We start from the raw sequence: 19737 nt of genomic DNA on the forward strand, positions 1-19737 counted from the left end.
GCTCAATCCCAAGACCCTGGGATCATGACCTGAGTCAGAATCAAGTGTCAGATGCTCAACCAACTGAACCACCCACACACCCCATGCAGTAGTTTCTAAATCAAGGAGCCATTGATATAAAGTAAAAGTTCAGTTAATCAAAACAACCTTTAGGACTTACGGGAAAAAATTAATATATGGAATGTGCACTGGAAGTCGTGTTTTACAAATAGAATATTATAGGTTAATAATACTCTAAGTTTTGTTTGCTTTACTGTGTCCATACTGAACATAGGTTTTTGGGTTTGGGTTTTTTTGTTGTTTTTTGTTTTTTTGTTTTTGTTTTGTTTTTTGGTGATGATTCTAGGGCTGTGCTTCCTGGAAATGGTATTATCCATTCCATTATGCACCATTTGCTTCAGACTTTGAAGGAATTGCAGACATGCCATCTGATTTTGAGAAGGGCACTAAACCGGTAAGCCTAGTTATTTAGAGTCATAAAATTCATAGACTTTTGGCTTAGATAAAAATTGTGTATTTTATCTTAAACTTTTTTTCTTTCTTGCAGTTTAAACCACTGGAACAACTTATGGGAGTTTTTCCAGCTGCAAGTGGTAACTTTCTACCTCCATCATGGCGGAAGCTCATGAGTGATCCCGTGAGTGTCTTAGTACTGAGTTCTCTATACTTTTCACCTTTTTATTTTCTACTTTCCTTGGTCATCAGAACCCTTACCCAGCAAATAAAATTAATTTGTGTTGGGGAGAAATTCTTTTTTTTTAATGTGTATTTTTATTTTTGAGAGCAAGCACACGTGAGTGGGGGAGGGACAGAGAGAGAGGGGAACAAAGGATCTGAAGCGGGTTCCATGCTGACTGCAGAGAGCCCAATGTGGGGCTCGAACTCACAAACTGCGAGATCATGACCTGAGCTGCAGTCGGACACTTAAATGACTGAGCCACCCAGAGGCCCCTGGGAGAAATTCTTGTAACAGTTACTTTGTTCTCAGCCTACCTGTAAGTTATTATTTTTATTTATTTCCACCATGTGTAGTGGCTTCCAGAGTTCAGACTGGGCTACCTCAGATCATCTCTGTGCTTGTTTTATGTGCCAGATAGAAAGCAGGGGAGACCCTGGCATGAAGTAGGAATTATTAGAGTCTGTAAACTCTTCACTGACTGTCTTGGGTTCACAGTTGTCAGTTCTAAAATTTTTCTATAATAATGCCTTCCCGCCCCCCATTTTTTAAATAAAATTGTTAATTTTGTTTTACTACTGGGGTTAATGACTTGATATCTTAATAACAAGAGTTTTTGAAGGAATAAAACCTCATTTTCTCATCGGGCCTGATAACATGAATGAAAGAAATGTCAAATTCTTTATAACTCGTGCATGTGTGACTTTTGTTTTGAATCTTTATTTTTCTCCCTGATACAGGATTCTAGTATAATTGACTTCTACCCTGAAGATTTTGCTATTGATTTGAATGGGAAGAAATATGCATGGCAAGGTAAAATTTAGACGTTATTCCTTTTTGTTAAAATAATTTTCTCTTTTTGGTAAACTGTAAGAAAACATGATTTATGGGATGAAAGAATTTCTGTGAAAGAGAAATATTTTGGGACACCTGGGTGGCTTAGTCAGTTAAGCGTCCAACTGTGGCTCAGGTCATGAACTCACTCATGGGTTCGAGCCCCGTATCAGGCTCTGCACTGACAGTTTGAAGCCTGCTTGGGATTCTGTCTTCCTCTCTGCCCCTCCCCTATTCACGCTTTCTCTGTCTCTCAAAATAATAAAGTTTTTTTAAAAAGATAAATATTTTAGGGCGCCTGGGTGGCTCAGTTGGTTGAGTGTCTGACTTCAGTTCAGGTCATGATCTCACGGTTCATGAGTTCAAGCCCCGTGTCAGCCTCTGTGCTGACAGCTCAGAGTCTGGAGCCTGCTTCGGGTTCTGTGTCTCTGTCTCTCTCTACCCATTCCATGCTCATGCTCTGTCTCTCTCTGCCTCTCAAAAATAAAGAAACATAATAAAAAATAATTTAAAAAAGTAAATATTTTAAGAATTACATGTGAAAATGTCATTTTTTTCCATCCGACCTGGGATTATCAGTGATTAGTAGTAATTAGTAACATTCTGATAAACAGTAAATTAGACTGAAAGAGATTAATCATTGTCTTTTGTCTCTTTTGTGATTGATTAATGGGACTTGGGACTTGCTCCTAGTCTGTAGCTCATTGGCACCTTGTAAGATTGCTGACAAATAAAAAAACATGGTTGTGTCCATGTGGAGATTCACTTATACCCCATGGAAATTTGAAGATGAAAAATGTATAAGAAATTTAGTTTTAAATACTTGACAGTAATCATTTCCTGTTTGTTTAGTTAGCTGTTATTTTCTCATTCCTCTGTTTATAGTTTTTATAAGAATGTCAATTTTAAATTAGTACTACTAAATTTAAGGTGCTGTTTACCACTCAGCAAATGTGTGATGATGACTGAATGTAAAACACAATAAAGAATTCTGTCACACAGTAAGTCAACTATTATTTCATGCCAAAGCCCTTTTCAGCAATCATTTTAATCTTTTCTTCCCCCATATATTTTTCTAAGATAATCAATTTGGTAAAGTTATGTGTTTACTTTTTCCTTGGTTATTTCCTCTGGTGCAGATGACCAATAACATGACTCAGAATTGTGAGACAAAGGGGTATTCATTTGAAAATCATTTTATGAGATTTTTAGGGTTGACTTTTGGTTTATGTAGTGAAAGACATTTCATTATTTCTTTAATGGAATGATAATGGGAAATGCAACCCATTGATTGAGGTTAGCAAGTATGCTCTGTGGTCATATTTTGTTATATGTAAATGGATTGGAGTCTTAGATTGTTTTTGAAGGTGCTTTGTGGAGAATGCTTTGATTACAGGGAGTGGAGGCATAGGAGAATAAAAGGGAGTGAAGTAAAAATATAAGTATATAAGTATACTTATGTAAATGTCAAGTAAGTAAGTATATAAGTGTGCAGATGTCTTGCTTTCTGTATATACCATTGTAGTATAAATCATCCGGAGGAAAAGTGAGGCAATGCACAATGGCTACAATTTCTTCACATCCCTGCTAACATTTGTTATTTTCTTTCTTCGGTAAATGGCTTTTACGTATTTAGGTATTTTTTATTGAAGTATAATTGACATATAATACCCTCTTTCAGGTGTACATCATGGTGATTTGCTATTTTTATACATTATGAAATAATTCCTATGATTAAGTCTCATTACCGTCTGTCACCATACAAAGTTATTACAGTACTATTGAGTGTATTCCTATGCAGTGTAACATACCCATGACTGACTTATAACTAGAAGCATATACCTCTCAATCCACTTCATCTAGTTTGCCTGCCCCCTCACCTGCTTTCCCCTCTGGTAACCAACAGTTTGTTTCCTATATCTATGAGTCTGTTGCTGTTTTGTTTTGTTTGCTCATTTGTTTGGGGTTTTTTTTTTTAGATTACACATATAAGTGAAATCATACAGTATTTGTCTTTCTCTGTTGGGACTTGTTTCATTTAGCATTATACCTTGTAGGTACATTGATGTTTTTGGAAATGGTAAGCTTTCATTCGTTTTTGTGACTAATTATTTCATTGTATATATCTTCTTTACCCATTCGTCTAAGGACACTTGGGTTGCTTCCGTATCTTGGCTGTTGTAAATAATGCTGCAGTAAACAAAGGGGTGCATATATCTCTTCAGATTGGTGTTTTTGTTTTCTTTGGATCAAGAGCCAGAAGTGGGAATTGCTGGACCATACATTCATTCTATTTTTAATTTTTGAGAAACCTTCATACTGTTTCCCATAGTGGCTGCACCAGTGTCCATTTCCACCGACAGTGTATGAGGGTTCCCTTTTCTCCACATTCTCACAAACACTTGTTATTTTCTTGACTTTTTGATAATAGCCATTCTTAAAGATGTGAAGTGATATCTCATTGTGGTTTTGACTTGAATTTCCCTGATGATTAGTGATACTGAACACCTTTTTATGTGTCTGTTCGCCATCTGCATGTCTTTGGAAAAATATCTGTTCACATCTGCTCATTTTTTAATTGAGTTGGTTTTTTTGGTATTAAGTTGTACAAGTTCTTTATATATTTTAGATATCAACCCCTTACTGGATGTATGATTTGCAAATACCTTCTCCCATTCAGTAGGTTGCCTTTTCACTTTGTAGGTGGTATCCTTCACTGAAACACAAGCTTTTTAGTTTGATGTGGTCCCCTTTGTTTATTTTGGCTTTTGTTGCCCTTGCCTGAGGGCACTCGCCAAAAAAAAAAAAAAAATTATTACTAAGACTGAAGTCAAGGAGCTTATGGTTTCTTCTAGGATTTTTTTTTTTATTTTATTTTTTTTTTAATTTTAACTTACATCCAAGTTAGTTAGCATATAGTACAATAATGATCTCAGGAGTAGAATCCAGTGATTCATCCCCTACATATAGCATCCAGTGTTTATTCCAACAAGCATCCTCCTTAAGGCCCCTTGCCCATTTAGCCCATCCCCCCTCCCACAACCCTTCCAGCAACCCTCAGTTTGTTCTCTGTGTTTAAGAGTCTCTTATGTTTTGTCTCCCTCCCTGTTTTTATATTATTTTTGCTTCCCTTCCCTTATGTTCATCTGTTTTGTATCCTAAAGTCCTCATATGAGTGAAGTCATATGATTTTTGTCTTTCTCTAACTTCACTTAGCATAATACCCTCTAGTTCCATCCATGTAGTTGCAAATGGCAAGATTTAATTCTTTTTGATTGCCGAGTGATACTCCATTGTATATATATATCACATCTTCTTTATCCATTCATCTATCGATGGCTATTTGGGCTCTTTCCATACTTTGTCTGTTGTTGATAGTGCTGCTGTAAACATTGGGGTGCATGTGACCCTTCAAAATAGCATACCTGTATCCCTTGGGTAAGCACCTACTAGTGCAATTGCTGGGTCGTAGGGTAGTTCTATTTTTAATTTTTTGAGGTACCTCCACACTGTTTTCCAGAGTGGCTGCACCAGCTTGCATTCCCACGAACAGTGCAAAAGAGATCCTCTTTCTCTGCATCCTTGTCAACATCTGTTGTTGCCTGAGTTGTTAATGTTAGCCATTCTGACAGGTGTAAGGTGGTATCTCCTTGTGGTTTTAGTTTGTTTCCCTGATGATGAGTGATGTTGAACATTTTTTCATGTGTCGGTTGGCATTTTTTCATCTGATGTCTTCTTTGGAGAAGCGTCTGTTCATGTCTTTTGCCCATTTCTTCACTGGATTATTTGTTTTTTGGGTGTTGAGTTTGATAAGTTCTTTATAGATTTTGATACTAACCCTTTATCTGATATGTCGTTTGCAAATATCTTCTCCCATTGCGTCAGTTGTGTTTTAGTTTTACTGATTGTTTCCTTCACTGTGCAGAAGCTTTTTATTTTGATGAGGTCCCAGTAGTTCATTTTTGCTTTTGTTTACCTTCCCTCTGAAGACATGCTGAGTAAGAAGTTGCTGCAGCTGAGGTCAAAGAGTTTTTTTGCCTGCTTTCTCCACTAGGATTTTGATGGCTTCCTGTCTTAACATTTAGGTCTTTCATACATTTCGAGTGTACTTTTGTGTATGGTATAAGAAAGTGGTCCAGGTTCATCCTTCTATATGTCACTGTCCAGTTTTCCCAACACCATCTGCTGAAGAGACTATCTTTATTCCATTGGATAGTCTTTCCTGCTTTGTCAAAGATTAGTTGGCTGTATGTTTGTGGGTCCATTTCAGGGTTCCCTATTGTGTGTATTGATCTTGTGTCTGTTTTTGTGCCAATACCATACTATCTTGATGATTACAGCTTTGTAATACAGCTTGAAGTGCAGAATTGTGATGGACTTTGTTTTTCAGTATTTCTTTGGCTATTTGGGGTCTTTTCTGGTTCCATACAAATTTTAGGATTATTTATTCTAGCTCTGTGAAGAATGCTGGTGTTACTTTGATAGGGATTGCAATGAACATGTAGATTGCTTTGGGTAGTATCGACATTTTAACAATATTTGTACCTCTAATTGATGAGCATGGAATATTTTTCCTTTATTGTGTGTCTTCTTCAATTTCTTTCATAAGCTTTCTATAGTTTTCAGTGTATAGATTTTTCACCTCTTTGGTTAGGTTTATTTTTATGGTTTTTGGTGCAATTGTAAATGGAATTGATTCCTTGGTTTCTCTTTCTGCCGCTTAATTATTGGTGTATAGAAATGCAACCGATTTCTCTGCATTGATTTTATATCTTGCAATATTGGGGAATTCATAAATCAGTTCTAGCAATTTTTTGGTGGAATCTTTTGGATCTTCCACATAGAGTATCATGTCATCTGTGAAGAGTGAACTTTTGACTCCCTCCTTGCCGATTTGGATGCCTTTTATTTCTTTGTGTTGTCTGATTGCTGAGACTAAGACTTCCAATACTATGTTGAATAACAGTGGTGAGAGTGGACATCCCTGTCATGTTCCTGAACTTAGGGTGAAAGCTCTCAGTTTTTCTTCATTAAGGATGATAATAACGGTGGGTCTTTTGTATATGGCTTTTATGATTATGAGGTATGATCCTTCTATGCCTACTTTCTTGAGGGTTTTTATCAAGAAAGGATGCTGTATTTTGTCAGATGCTTTCTCTGCATCTATTGAGAAGATCACGTGGTTCTTGTTCTTTCTTTTATTGATGTATGATGTATCACATTGATTGAATCAGCCCTATATCCCAGGTATAAATCCCACTTGGTTGTGATGGATAATTCTTTTAATGTATTGTTGGATCCAGTTGGCTAGAATCTTGTTGAGAATTTTTGCATCCATGTTCATTAGGGAAATTGCTCTGTAGTTCTCCTTTTTAGTGGGGTCTTTGTCTGGTTTTAGAACCGTCTTTTAGGAGTGTTATGCTTTAAGGTCTTACATTCAAGTCTGCAATTCATTTGAGTTTATTTGTGTGTATGGTGCAAGAAAATGGTCACTCTTTTGCATGTAGCTTTACAGTTTTCCCCACACCATCTGTTGAAGAGACTCTTCTTTTCCATTGTATATTCTTGCCTCCTGTGTCATAAATTAATTGACCATATACGTGTGGGGGTTTTCTGGGCTCTCTGTTTTATTCTGTTGGTCTATATGTCTGTTTTCATGTCAGTACCATACTGTTTTGATTACGGTAGCTTTGTAGTATAGTTTGAAATCAGGGCGTGTGATACCTCTGGCTTTGTTCTTTCTCAGGACTGCTTTGGCTATTTGGGTTTTTTGTGGTTCCATGCAAATTGTAGGATTCCTTGTTAACTAGTTTGTGAAAAATGCCAGTGATATTTTGATAAGGGATTGCATTAAATCTGTAGATTGGTTAGGATAGTATGGGCATTTTAACAGTATTCTTCCAATCCATAAGCATGGATTATCTTTTCCATTTATTTGTGTCTATTTCTGTTTTTTTGGTAATAGCCATCCTAATGGTTATGAAGTGGGATCTTACTATATTTTTTATTTGCATTTCCCTAATGATTAGTCATATTGAGCATCTTTTCTTGTGCTTAGCTACATCTTTGGAGAAATGTCTATTCAAGTTTTTTGCTCATGTTTGAATTGTGCTTTTGTTGTATTGTAGGAGTACTTTTATATTTTGGACACTAGTCTCATATAAGATTTTGCATTTATTTTCTTCCATTTTGTGACTGTCTTTTTACTTTGTTTGATAGTGTCCTTTGATGCACAAAAGCTTTAAATTTTGATGAAGTCCAATTTTTGTTGGACTGTTTTGTCATTGCCTGTGCTTTTGTTGTCATATCCAAGAAATCATTGCTGTATCCAGTGTCATGAAGCTTCCTCCTTGTTTTCTTTAGAGTTTTATAGTGTTAGGTCTTAACATTTAGGTTTGATCCATTTTGAGGCAATTTTTGTATACGGTGTAAAGTTAGGGTCCAATTTCATTCTTCTGCTGTAGATATCCATTTCCCAGCACCATTTGTTGAAAAGACTGCTCTTTTCCCATCAAATGGTCCTGGCACCCTTATTGATGATCATTTGACCATGTATCCGAGTGCCTGTTGATAGGCTCTCTGTTTCGCTGCCTGGTATTCCTAATCTTATGCCAGTACCAAACTGTTTTAATTCCTGTAGCTTTAGAAAGTTTTGGAATCAAGTGGTGGGAGTCCTTCAACTTTATTTATTTTTTTCAAAGTTGTTTTGGGTATTTGGGGTCCCTTGAGATTCTAAATGAATTTTAGGGTGGGCTGAAATTCAGGCCTTTAATATTTTTATATTTTGTGTAAGTATTTTCATTTATTAGACTGTAGCAAGAACACAACATATTTTAAGGTAAAATTTAGTAGGGGTGCCTGGGTGGCTCAGTTGGTTGAGCGTCCTGCTTTGGCTCAGGTCATGATCTCACCGTTCATGAGTTTGAGCCCCACATTGGGCTCTATGCTGACAGCTCAGAGCCTGGAGTCTGCTTCGGATTCTGTGTCCCCCTCTTCTGTCTCCACCCCACCCCTGCTTGTGCTGTATCTCTCTGTCTTTCAAAAATGAATAAACATAAAAAAAAATTTTAAGGTAAAATTTAGTACTGTTCTCATATGTCTTTAAAATTTATCGAAAGTAATGGTAACATTTAAGTTCTTGCCTAACTTGAGTGCATCTTAAAATGATAGAAAATAAAATATATCTGGGTATATTTTCAACATTTATTGAACGTGCAATGTTGTTCTTTTATAGTATTCATGTAATATTCCAGCACCTGTGTGGCTCAGTCAGTTAAGTATCTGACTCTTGATTTTGGCTCAGGTCATGATCTCATGGTTCTTGAAATCAAGCCCTGCTTCAGGCTCCATACTGACAGCGCGGAGCCTGCTTGGGATTCTGTCTCTGCCCCTTCCCTGCTGAGCTCTCTCTCAAGATAAATACACATGCTTTAAAAAAAAAAAAAAAAAACACATTTGTTGAACATGTGTACTTTCAATGTTGTGTTTTTATATTTAGTTAATTTATATAAGAGAAATATAGCATAGTCATTTCGAATGTTGTGTATTTTATATATGAACAGAGAATTTAAGTATTTTGATCAAAGTCACAGAGCAATAGAACTAAGATCTGAACACAGAGAGTATGAGCACTATGTTTACCTAAGTTTTACTGCTACTTAGGTTACCTGTAAATAAGCACTCTGGAAAATTTTAGGTTGTAATGTCATTTTTACTATCAGCTCACTCAGGCACTAACTTTATCACATCTGAGTATAATGCATTTCTTCCCACCCTGGCCATTAGGGCTGATTTTTTGCTTAATAACCTTATTGTTGTCATTAGCTGCTGACCAGTTGGAGTTGGCTTTTGGAGTTGATGGAATGTCTGCTTGATAATTTGGGTTTTAAGTGTATGACTAAACAAAACTTGAAAAGCTCCCTACATTTTTTTTCTGTGTAGATGTTTACCAGTAAATGAAATAGCCTAACTCAGATGATAGATGTTAATATTGAAATCACTTTTCACACTAGAAGTTAGTTTCTTTTTAACTTTAAAAAAAATACATGTTTCCCTACTAGGTAATGAAATTGAACTTGTTTCTAAACTTTGAAAATATGGTAGCTAAGTAATTAATGACAACTTGGGGAGCCTTTCATTTCTCATTCTAAAGGGAACAATCACAAGTAGAGCAGTTTTGACTGTCAGTAGTTTCAAAATTATTTAGCTCTATTTAGCATTACTCTTTGCCATTTGTTTTAAATTTTTTAGCCAAAAGACTTTATATTGTATACAGTACAACATACACATTTGGTTGAATAACTTCATATATTTTTCTAGTAATAGACATTGTACTACTGGTGTGCTTCTTTGAAAATTATGAATTCAGATTGAAATAAAACAATTACCTTAATTCTGGCACATTCCAGAGAACAGTTTTCAGCCTGAATACTCCCCACAGTTATTTAAGCAAGTCTCTAAAAACTTCTTACATATAAATTAGTTATTAGGTTTTAAAATGTAAACAAAATACTGTGAAGTTTTAGAGCTGGAAGACATTCCATGTATTTATTCTAGTTGAGTATTTTAGTTGAAAACCAAGTCAGAAAGATGAAAGGACAAACTCAAGCCCTTGGCAGATTAACTGGCTTGCCCAAGGGCATCCTCATAAGTAAGGCGAGAACAAAGACTCGTGTCCAGGTGGCTACTTGTTCAATTAATTTAAAAATTTTATCATCATAGACTTAAGATTCTGCAAACATGGCTCTTACGAGCCATTTTTTTTTTTAATTTTTTTTTTTTTCAACGTTTATTTATTTTTGGGACAGAGAGAGACAGAGCATGAACGGGGGAGGGGCAGAGAGAGAGGGAGACACAGAATCGGAAACAGGCTCCAGGCTCTGAGCCATCAGCCCAGAGCCTGACGCGGGGCTCGAACTCACGAACTGTGAGATCGTGACCTGGCTGAAGTCGGACGCCCAACCGACTGCGCCACCCAGGCGCCCCTCTTACGAGCCATTTTAAGGATGGAAAATATATAGAACTTTTGTCTTCTCTCACCACATGGGAAGTATTTGCATCTGAGATTTGACCAAATAGAGTTCAGTTTCAAAGTGTTTTTACATCAGCAAGGATATTCTACCAGAAATGTTTATTTGGACCAATGATAAATGGAATTTGGATGATCCTAATAGCTGGGTGGTTGGTGTGCATTTTTCCCCCAGGTGTTGCTCTGTTGCCTTTTGTGGATGAGCGAAGGCTGCGAGCTGCTCTAGAAGAGGTGTACCCAGACCTCACTCCAGAAGAGAGTAAGAATTGTACTTTCACTTGATCTCAACATTGAGTCTATATCATACAGACTTTATATTTCCCTATGAAATTAGACTCTTCTTCCACTTGTCAAATTTCACATAAAGGCCTAAACTTTTGATGTTTTCTTTATAAGAAAAGTCAGCTTCTTAGAATTTATTATCCATAAATTGAATAGTAATTATAATTTTTTTAACTCACAAGTGTTTGTTAGATTTATTAAAAAGCAGCACTTCAAGAATATCCTTTGACTTTTTGGTTCTTGTATGATACATACACACAAAAGTATTTTTCCATACTGGGTTGTATTAGTTTCCTCCATCCTCCTTCCCTTCATCTCCCCTCAATAACAGTTTGCTTGAAAAGTTAGATTCAAACACAGGCATTTTCTCTCAGATTGCTAACCTAAAATGTTATTTTATTACAAACAGTGGCATTTTGTCATTAATACTGATAGTTAAAAGTATTGGGAAATTGGGAAGCTAGATTCTATTGGGAAATTTATTTAACACCAGTATGATAAACCTATAGAAATAATTTCTCTGTCAGCCATCCTTAGAATAGTCTTTGTTATCAGATGGTATAATTTGTTTGGGTTTCCTCATGAAATGGTTTTATATTTCTTAAAGAAAGCAAATGAGTTCTGTACAGATAACTTTGTCCCTTATCTTACAATACTATATTCAGATATCTTTTAGTGATAATTTTTTCCGATAGTCATTGATCTTTGAAACCTTATTGTCAAAAATTATTTTTCTTTTATAGAGGCTTCACACATTTTGGCCTATAACTTTTACATTATTTTTTGTAAACTTTATACTTAAGTTTTAAAAATTTAGGTGGTTTCTTGGGGTACCTGAAAGGCCCAGTCGGTTAAGCATCTGACTCTTGATCTCAGCTCAGGTCTTGATACCACGGTTTGTGAGATCGAGCTCTGTGTCAACCTTTGCACCGACAGCACTGAGCCTGCTTGGGATTCTCTCTCAAAATAAATAAACTTTAAAAAATAAAATAAAATTTAGATGTTTCATTTTCTCATAAAAGTTGTGCTTGCAGATGTAATTGTTTGATCTTTATTCTTTCCTTACTTTCCTCCCAGCTAAAAGAAACAGTCTTGGAGGCGATGTCTTATTTGTGGGGAAACATCACCCACTTCACGACTTCATTTTGGAGCTCTATCAGACAGGTTCCACAGAGGTATGGTCTCTTTTTCCATCATGAGGTGTTTTTAGACAGTGTAATTATTTGATTAATCAGAAATGCATTTTTTAAATTTTGATAAAACAGAAACAAATGTACCATTTTAACTTTTTAAAAACCCTTAAAAAGTGTGTGATTTTTTTGGCATTAAGTCTGTGTACAGTGTTGTGCAGCCATCACCACTGTCCAGTTCCAGAACTGGGTATCCATTAAACAATATTAAATGATACATCTCCATTCTCCTCTCCTCTTACTTTTGGTAACTTCTATTCTACTTTCTGTCTAAGAATTCACCTGTTCTTGGTAACTCACATAAATGGAATCATGCAGTATTTGTCCTCTTGTGTCTGACTTACTTTACTTAGCTTAATGTTTTCAGGGTTCATCCATGTTGTAGCAGGTGTCATAATTTCATTCTTTTAATGGCCATTGTGTGTATATACCACATTTTGTTTATCCATTCATCTGTGGATGGGAACTTGGGTTGTTTCCTCCTCCTGGCTTTTAAGAATAGTGCTTCTATGGGCATTGGTGTACAAGTAGACGTGTGAGTCCCTGCTTTCCATTCTTCTGGATATATGATCAAGAATGCATTTTTCCACAGCCAGTGGATGTACCTCCTGAACTATGTCATGGAATGCAAGGAAAATTTTCTTTGGATGAAGAAGCCGTTCTTCCAGATCAGTAAGCATTCATTTGTGTAAATTGGTACAACTGGGAAGAAGTTTAGTTAGCATTTTGTCTTTGTTGCCTACATGTTTTATTTTCTAGTAATAGTGAGAAAACAAAACAACAGAAAACCTGCTGCACTATGAAAAAGACTTGGGGTGAGAGCCCAGCTCTTCAACCCAGTGGCTGTGTCACTGTGTATAGGGAGCCCTGGGGGTTCCTAAAGCCCTTTCAGGAGATCCATGAGGTCAAAATTATTTTCATGATAATACTAAGATGCTGTGATATATTTGCTTTTCTCACTCTCTTTCTCTCTTGAGTGTACAATGGAGTTTTCCAGAAACTGAATGTAGTGTGATAGATATCTTAGGAGATTAAATCAGAAGCAGATAAGAGAATCCAGCTATTAAGATAGATATTAAACCAGATATTAAAGAAATTTTCAGAAATGTAAGACAATGACACTTCTCATTATTTTTTTTTCATTTTGTAAAATACAGTTTTTCATTAAAAATGTTATTTATGTTATAGGTTTATTGTTATCTTTAAATTAGTATTTCAGAAATTTTGTAGTTTTAATTTTTAAAAGGTATATATTGATAGACATAACCAATGTAAGCAAAAGCTTTTTGAGGTTCTTGATTTTTAGGAATGTTTTAAAGGGGTTCTGAGATCAGAGTTTGGGAATTCTTGGTCACAGAGTATGTGTATCTTCTTTTCTACATAATATTGGATGGTTTTCCAAAGTGATTACACTATTTTATAATCTCAGTGGCAGTTTGTGAGAGGTGTTGCTCTGCATTCCTGCAAACCTTTGGAATTGTCATCACCTTAATTTTTGTCAATTTAGTGGATGCCTGTTGGCTTACAGTTGCCTTTCTCTGATTACTAATGAAATCAAATGCCATATGGTATATTTATTAACCAGTTGGTTTTCCTCATTTAAAAAGTGCCTGTTCTATTCTTCTGTTTGGTTATTTGTTCCCCTGATGCCCCTTTTTTGATTTGTTTGTATCCTTTACAAATTCTGATAGGAGCCTTTTGCAGAAAATAGTTCTCTGTTAAGGAGATTACAAACAAGGAAGACAGGGTCCTTTTGAAAGCTATAATTGGTTATGTTGTTTTTGTTGGTACATTTTAATGAGTTCTCTTTCCTAAAGTAATATCTTACTTCCACGTATCCAGAAGGCTACAACTTAACTGTCTTCCTTGTCTTTAGAATAGTATGTTCTCCTGTCCCCATGTTACGAGATCTGGCACAGAACACTGCAATCAGGTAAGTCTTCCAAAATTCACGTCATTTGACCAAAACACAGCTCTGTAACTTGCAAATAAGTCTAAAAAGACCTCTGAATCACAAGGAAATGGCAGCTATTAATCTACCAATGCTTTGAGATTCAAGAGTCCCTGTGTTGCAAACCTTGGAACAGAGCCTCTTGACTTTAAATTATGTATATTGTTAAAGTTACTGATTGAACAAGCTTGCTTCTCGGCTTTCTGGTTTCCCTTGACAACCTCTAATTCTTCCCGGATTAGTAAGTGGGAGGTAGAAAGTAGGAGTTTCTAGGAGTAGTTGTATGTAGGAGCAAACAGACCTCTACACCCCAGAGGCCCACACAGCTTCACTGTGTTACAACAGATTATTTTAATTATATTTACAGTTGTGGCTCTGCAGAGTTTAAAAACAAAACTATTACATCCTTTACTTTGGTTGAGATAGAATGATTTTATGGAAATTTTTACCAACAATTAATATATAAACTTAAAGGGCTAATTTCTGCTACCTGGAAAACTTACTTATATTTCATTTCTTGCATGATGACAGCATTTTCTGTGTGTAAAATATAATATGATTGTTTAGAATTAAAAACCAACAAATTCCTATTTGCTTAATTAGTGTATGTAATTACTAATCCTGACAAGAGTGTTTTTGTTACTATCATTTTCTGCAGTCTTCAGGCAAGACTAAGGCAAACACATCTTAGTGATTCGAGGATTTTGTAAAAGGCTGTGTGGGAAGACTATTTCCCACTCATACTATTTCTCTGATTCTTGGGAAACATTTTAGATTTATCATTATAAAGTGAAAGCATGTTCATTTTCCTATCCTTAATGGATTTAGGTAGCACCTGCAATTTTAGGAGGTATGTATGTATGTATTTATTGTGGTGATAGACTGAATGTGATGTTTTCTTTTTCTTTTTTCTTTTTTCTTTTTTATAATATAATTTGTTATCAAATCGGTTTCCATACAACGCCCAGTGCTCATCCCAACAAGTGAGAAGGAGTTTTATTTAAAAAAAAAACTGTCCAGAATTTGGAAAATCTTTCTAGATTAGTTGCTTTTATTTATCTTTACGCACATGTTTTGTTTATCTTTACACATAATTTGTTCTAGCTCTTTGTCTTTGAGCTCTTCTGTTATGGGTGGAGTTAGAATTGTGAGCCAAGCTCTTGAGCCCTTCACGAATAGTCTGGTTTGGGCAGATCCATTGAGGATGCTCTGTGTTCACCCTTGGGGTCTCTGCCTTGCAGTGGTGCTTCAGGTCATTTAATCCCACTGGATCCGTCTTCGGATTGTCACGTTTGCTTGTGCTCCTCCGTTTTTCTGCATGTTTTCAAGAGCCTTTCTGCCCAGCCCTCTAGAAGTAGTTAACTTTACTTACCTTTCTAATTAGGATAGAGAAACTTGTCCAAGGGAAGAATTACAAAATTGACAAATCCTGTAGCTTCTGTTTGTATGGTGTTGTTAGTGTTGGTTGGTTATGAGCCTGAGGGGCCTTTGGTATTATTTGGTATCCGTTATGTTTACAAGATTATCTGATGTATAAGATAAATCTCTACGTGTATATTCAGGTACATGTTGAAAAAAGCTTCATAATAAAATTGATTTGAGTTAATTTCCTAGAGATTTGTGAAAGACCACATTAATTTTTACCTTATGAGGTAATTTTCATTGTTTCCCCTGAGGGGTAATGAGGTTGATCCAGTTTACTGCATATTTTTGTGTGTGTGTTTGTTTGGGGGCTTGTTGTTCATCCCAGTGTTGTGTTTGCTCTATAAGGGAAAATCTATGAATGCAGCCTCCGGTGCCAGTTGCAGTTATTTCTCTCTGTTTTGACTCCTGGCATCTTTTCCCTTCTCTGTTTGGGTGCATCTGGTATTCCATTCCACATCAGAGAAACCATTGAGTGTAGGTGTGTTCTTCCCATCGCATTGGTCTTAACTTGTAGTAGGAAAGTGTATGAGTAGGAAAGTGTATGAGAGAGGTTGTTGAAGTGTTTAAGTTCCTAGAAGGACCCTTCGAAAATAGAGGTGGCTGTGACCTAGGAAATCTTTTATTCTTTTCTAATTCTGATCCCATAAATCAGTCAGTATATTAGTAGCTTAACTTTGAATAGAACTGAGCTATCCCCTTTAATTTTCCTCATCCTGCATTTCACCATTGTAATTTGCTTAGCTGTAATATCTTTAGAATATTGTTTGTTAACTTTAAATATATAAAACCTCATAAGTATATACAACCTCATATGATTTTAAAATTAAAGGGAAGTTCTCTTCCACTGCAGCGGCACAATTTTCTGTTCTTCTGGAGTAGACACACACACACACACACACAACACCTTTGTTTTACCTCACATTCAGTGTTCCATACTTCTTTGTTCAGTGCCTGTCACTTGTTCTCCTGGCTGATCTCTCTTTTCTGTCTCTGAGCAGTTGCCCAGACTCAGGAGCCTCTAGTTCTATATTACATTCCATGTGCTTAGCCTCTCATTCTACAATAATCCCTGTATCTACACCACTGTTCTGGAATTTTTTTCCCCTGTTATTTTTTATCCCTGGCTCTTCCCAGTGGGCCTATTTTGTAGGGTTTTTTTTCCTTTATTTTATAGTTTCTTCTCCTGAATTACTATAGTGACTTCCCAGCTGATTTATTTGATTTCACCTTCCCACTGACTCTGTTGGCATATGCTATAAGTCTTCTCTCTCTTAAAAGCACTACCAGTCCTCAGAAATCTTTGCTCTAGAGTGCCAGTGGAATTAAACTTTGCTTTGTCGAGGTCTGTCACAGTTTGGCAGAGCCATCGCTCTGTGCTTAAATCCGCGCAGTTGCTCACAGACACCTCCCTCCTCCTTGTAACCATGCTCTTCCCATCACTATCACACTAACCTCTGTATCTTCCTCTCATTGTTTGGAATGCCCGTTCCTTTATAGCCTATCCTTCATAGCTTTTCTTCTGTTCTACAAGGTGATCTGTAATTTATATAATCTTCTTGTGTGTTATTTTCATCAGCAGCATTTAGTTTTCTTTTTTTCTCATAGCACCTAGCATAGTTCTGAACCTGTGTAAAAGCCCAGTTGTTCATAGTGTTCATAGTATCAAAGCCCAGTGTTTTACAGAGCCTTCCAGGAGCCCTTATTTCTTCAGAGAAGTGTTTCTCAAACTTTCTGTAGTCACCTTTGGATGAATCAGGAAAGGGATAGAGTGTTTTATCTCTTCAAGGAGGTTTTTTAAAAATGTGAGTTTTTTAATGTAACTGTTACTGCAGTGTCTATAATGCTCAGGGCTGGCAAGCAGGTGATTTGAAATCAGAAGCCTAGAGGAAGAGGAGTATATACAGTTAGTCACAGACTTGATGGTGAAAACTTTTGGAAGGGTTTATCTTCCACTACCTGGTTAGCTACTTCTGACAGAATGTCAGAAAAGGCATCTTAAGTCCTATAAACTCTTTAAGTGCTTTAAAATGTCAAGTATATGAATCATGAAGTTTTCCCTACAAGAACAGTTTGCATCGGTATGCTGATTTAGCATTAATTACAGAAGGTATCAGGGAAAGGTGGGGTAAAAATGGGGAGTGCAGGCAGTAACTTGATATTTAGAGTTTTCTGCTACCTTTGTGAAGTGTACTAGCACTCTCAAACAGTAATAGTACTTAAAATAGCATTTCTAAGGGTAATTCTTAAAGTGAATTGAGTTGGAAAGGGGTGTTGTACATTCCTTTCCTTTCCTGTTGAGACTTTGCTGTAGTATTTTCTTCTAATAGTGTCTAAAGTGCTACTTGTGATACAGATGAAAGCACTGCTCAGTTTTGTTATTTTCAACCATGCTTAAGTTTACAATTTTTATATTTTTGTCCTTAGTGTGTTTCTGATAACAATTAGGTGATTATATGAAATAATAGGGAAGTTCCCTACCAAGGGAAGGGTCCATCATACTTCTCCTGGGGCAGGGCTTCTCAGTGGGTAGAAGTTTGTGCTAGATGAGTCAGCACAGTGCCACCTAGAAGTGGTGAAAAATAGTCCTGTTTACAGAATTAGATGAAGCTGGATGAAGCAGTGTACATCTAAACACAGTTCTCTTACCTTAGCTGGGCAGTCTGTTGAATGTATAAGCTGTTCTGTTAACTCATTTCCTCCCTGAAGCTGCTTCTGTCTTCTCTCCCTGATACTGCTTTCCTTCCCCTGGTGCTCTCTACAGTTAAGCTCTTTTGTTTCTGGTGGTAGAAATTTGTCAGAGTAATCTGCATTTTTTCTTTATTATTTCTATTATTTTTACTTATATATTTTATTATAATAAAATAATTTCTATTATTTTAGTTTCTCTGTCTATAAGAATTTTAATTACTTACATAAATAAACCTGAAAAAAATGAAGGAACTTTAAAAGCTTGGATCTCAATACAGTTCCCCTTTGGGACTTTGCCTAATGAGTTCCTGCCTCTTTACGTGTTTCTCTTTTTGGAGATGTTTGTTTAAGTTGCGGCTGATGTTATCACATTGGAAAAATACAGTTGAGTTGTGCTTTAGCTTCTTTTGTTCTTTAATTTCTAAAAATGTAATAGTTCTTAGTATATATTTTTGGGAACAAATTACTAAAAAAATATCTCAACCAGTGAAAGCTTAATTCATTTAGGAGAGAGTAAGTCTTCAAATTGTACTCAAAGGTCCAAGGGAAAAGAATGCTTTAATCTTTGAGGTCAAAAATAGTATCCCTTGTCCCTTCAATAGGGACCTCCAAACTTATTTTTAGATGCGCCCTGTCTCCTAATGGTTTGTTCCCTCCCTATTAAGTATATAGATCACTTTGTGGAGTTTGGTTCTGAGAGGAAGTAGGGGAGATGTTGGAGATTTTTTTCCTATTACCTTGGAAATGTTTTCCCTTTTAGAGCATGAGCATGAAGGATGGAATTTTTTTTTAATGTTGATTTATTTATTTTGAGAGAGGGTGCAAGCAAGGAAGGGGCAGACACAGAGGGAGAGAGAGAATCACAAGCAAGCTCTGCACTGTCAGCACAGAGCCCAGTGACAGGCTCAAACTCATGATCCTCGAGATCATGACCTGAGCTGAAATCAAGAGTCAGGTGCTTAACTGACTGAGTCACCCAGGTACCCCAAGGATGGGATTTTTAAAGCAGTTTTATTGAGGAACAGTTGACATACAGTAAACTGCATCTTTCATAAATAAATGGATTTGTTTTCTCAAACACTGATTTCAGCTGTCTTACTAAATCTCTGATTGTAACCATTGTCCTTCAGGAGAGATTATCCCTGTGACCCTGGGGTTATCTCCTTACCTTTGCTGTTTCCTTCACTTAGCTTCCAGTCTTTCTGCACATGACTTGCAGATCTTCATCTCAAGCCCTCACCTCAATGTGTTTCCACTTGCAGCCCTGCCATTTCTTTTGTCTGCCAGCATTCTCATCTCAAGCACACATTGAAGGCCCTTGCCTAGACTATGTTGAAGACCTTCTTTTGGTTCTCTCCCTCTGCTCTCTGACACACTGTTGCCAGGAGGTTCTGTTTGAATTGCCTCCTTGATTATATTTACTCCCTCACTCATGTTGTGTTCAGGACAGCCTCCTGAGGACATTAACCCAGTTCAGGCAGCCTGTCTTCCTGCCCACTTCTGTTCACAAACTTTTTTGCTCCAGTCTAGCTCTTTCCAACTTAGATTCCACCTGGGAGTTAAGGCTTGAGAACTTAAAGCATTCATTGTGTGTAACAAGTTGGTTTGTGTCGTCCTGCTCCTTTAGAATGGAACTAGTTATGAATCTTTCTTGGGAGAATTG

The 19737-nt window shown here is 36.5% G+C and overlaps 1 protein-coding gene across 2 annotated transcripts in view; it reads left to right on the forward strand.

Moving 5' to 3' along the window:
* Window positions 1–19737, forward strand: part of XRN2 (5'-3' exoribonuclease 2) — a 78942-nt gene that overhangs the window by 36465 nt on the left and 22740 nt on the right. For both annotated transcript variants that reach the window (XM_045445470.1, XM_045445472.1), the window contains 7 exons: window positions 347–454; window positions 548–637; window positions 1417–1489; window positions 10714–10797; window positions 11898–11995; window positions 12603–12682; window positions 13887–13943. In XM_045445470.1, coding sequence (XP_045301426.1) covers window positions 347–454; window positions 548–637; window positions 1417–1489; window positions 10714–10797; window positions 11898–11995; window positions 12603–12682; window positions 13887–13943 — 590 coding nt within the window. The remainder of the gene's footprint in view (window positions 1–346; window positions 455–547; window positions 638–1416; window positions 1490–10713; window positions 10798–11897; window positions 11996–12602; window positions 12683–13886; window positions 13944–19737) is intronic.

This window comes from Leopardus geoffroyi, chromosome A3 (assembly GCF_018350155.1).
Source record: "Leopardus geoffroyi isolate Oge1 chromosome A3, O.geoffroyi_Oge1_pat1.0, whole genome shotgun sequence".
In the NCBI taxonomy this organism is placed as follows: domain Eukaryota; kingdom Metazoa; phylum Chordata; class Mammalia; order Carnivora; family Felidae; genus Leopardus; species Leopardus geoffroyi.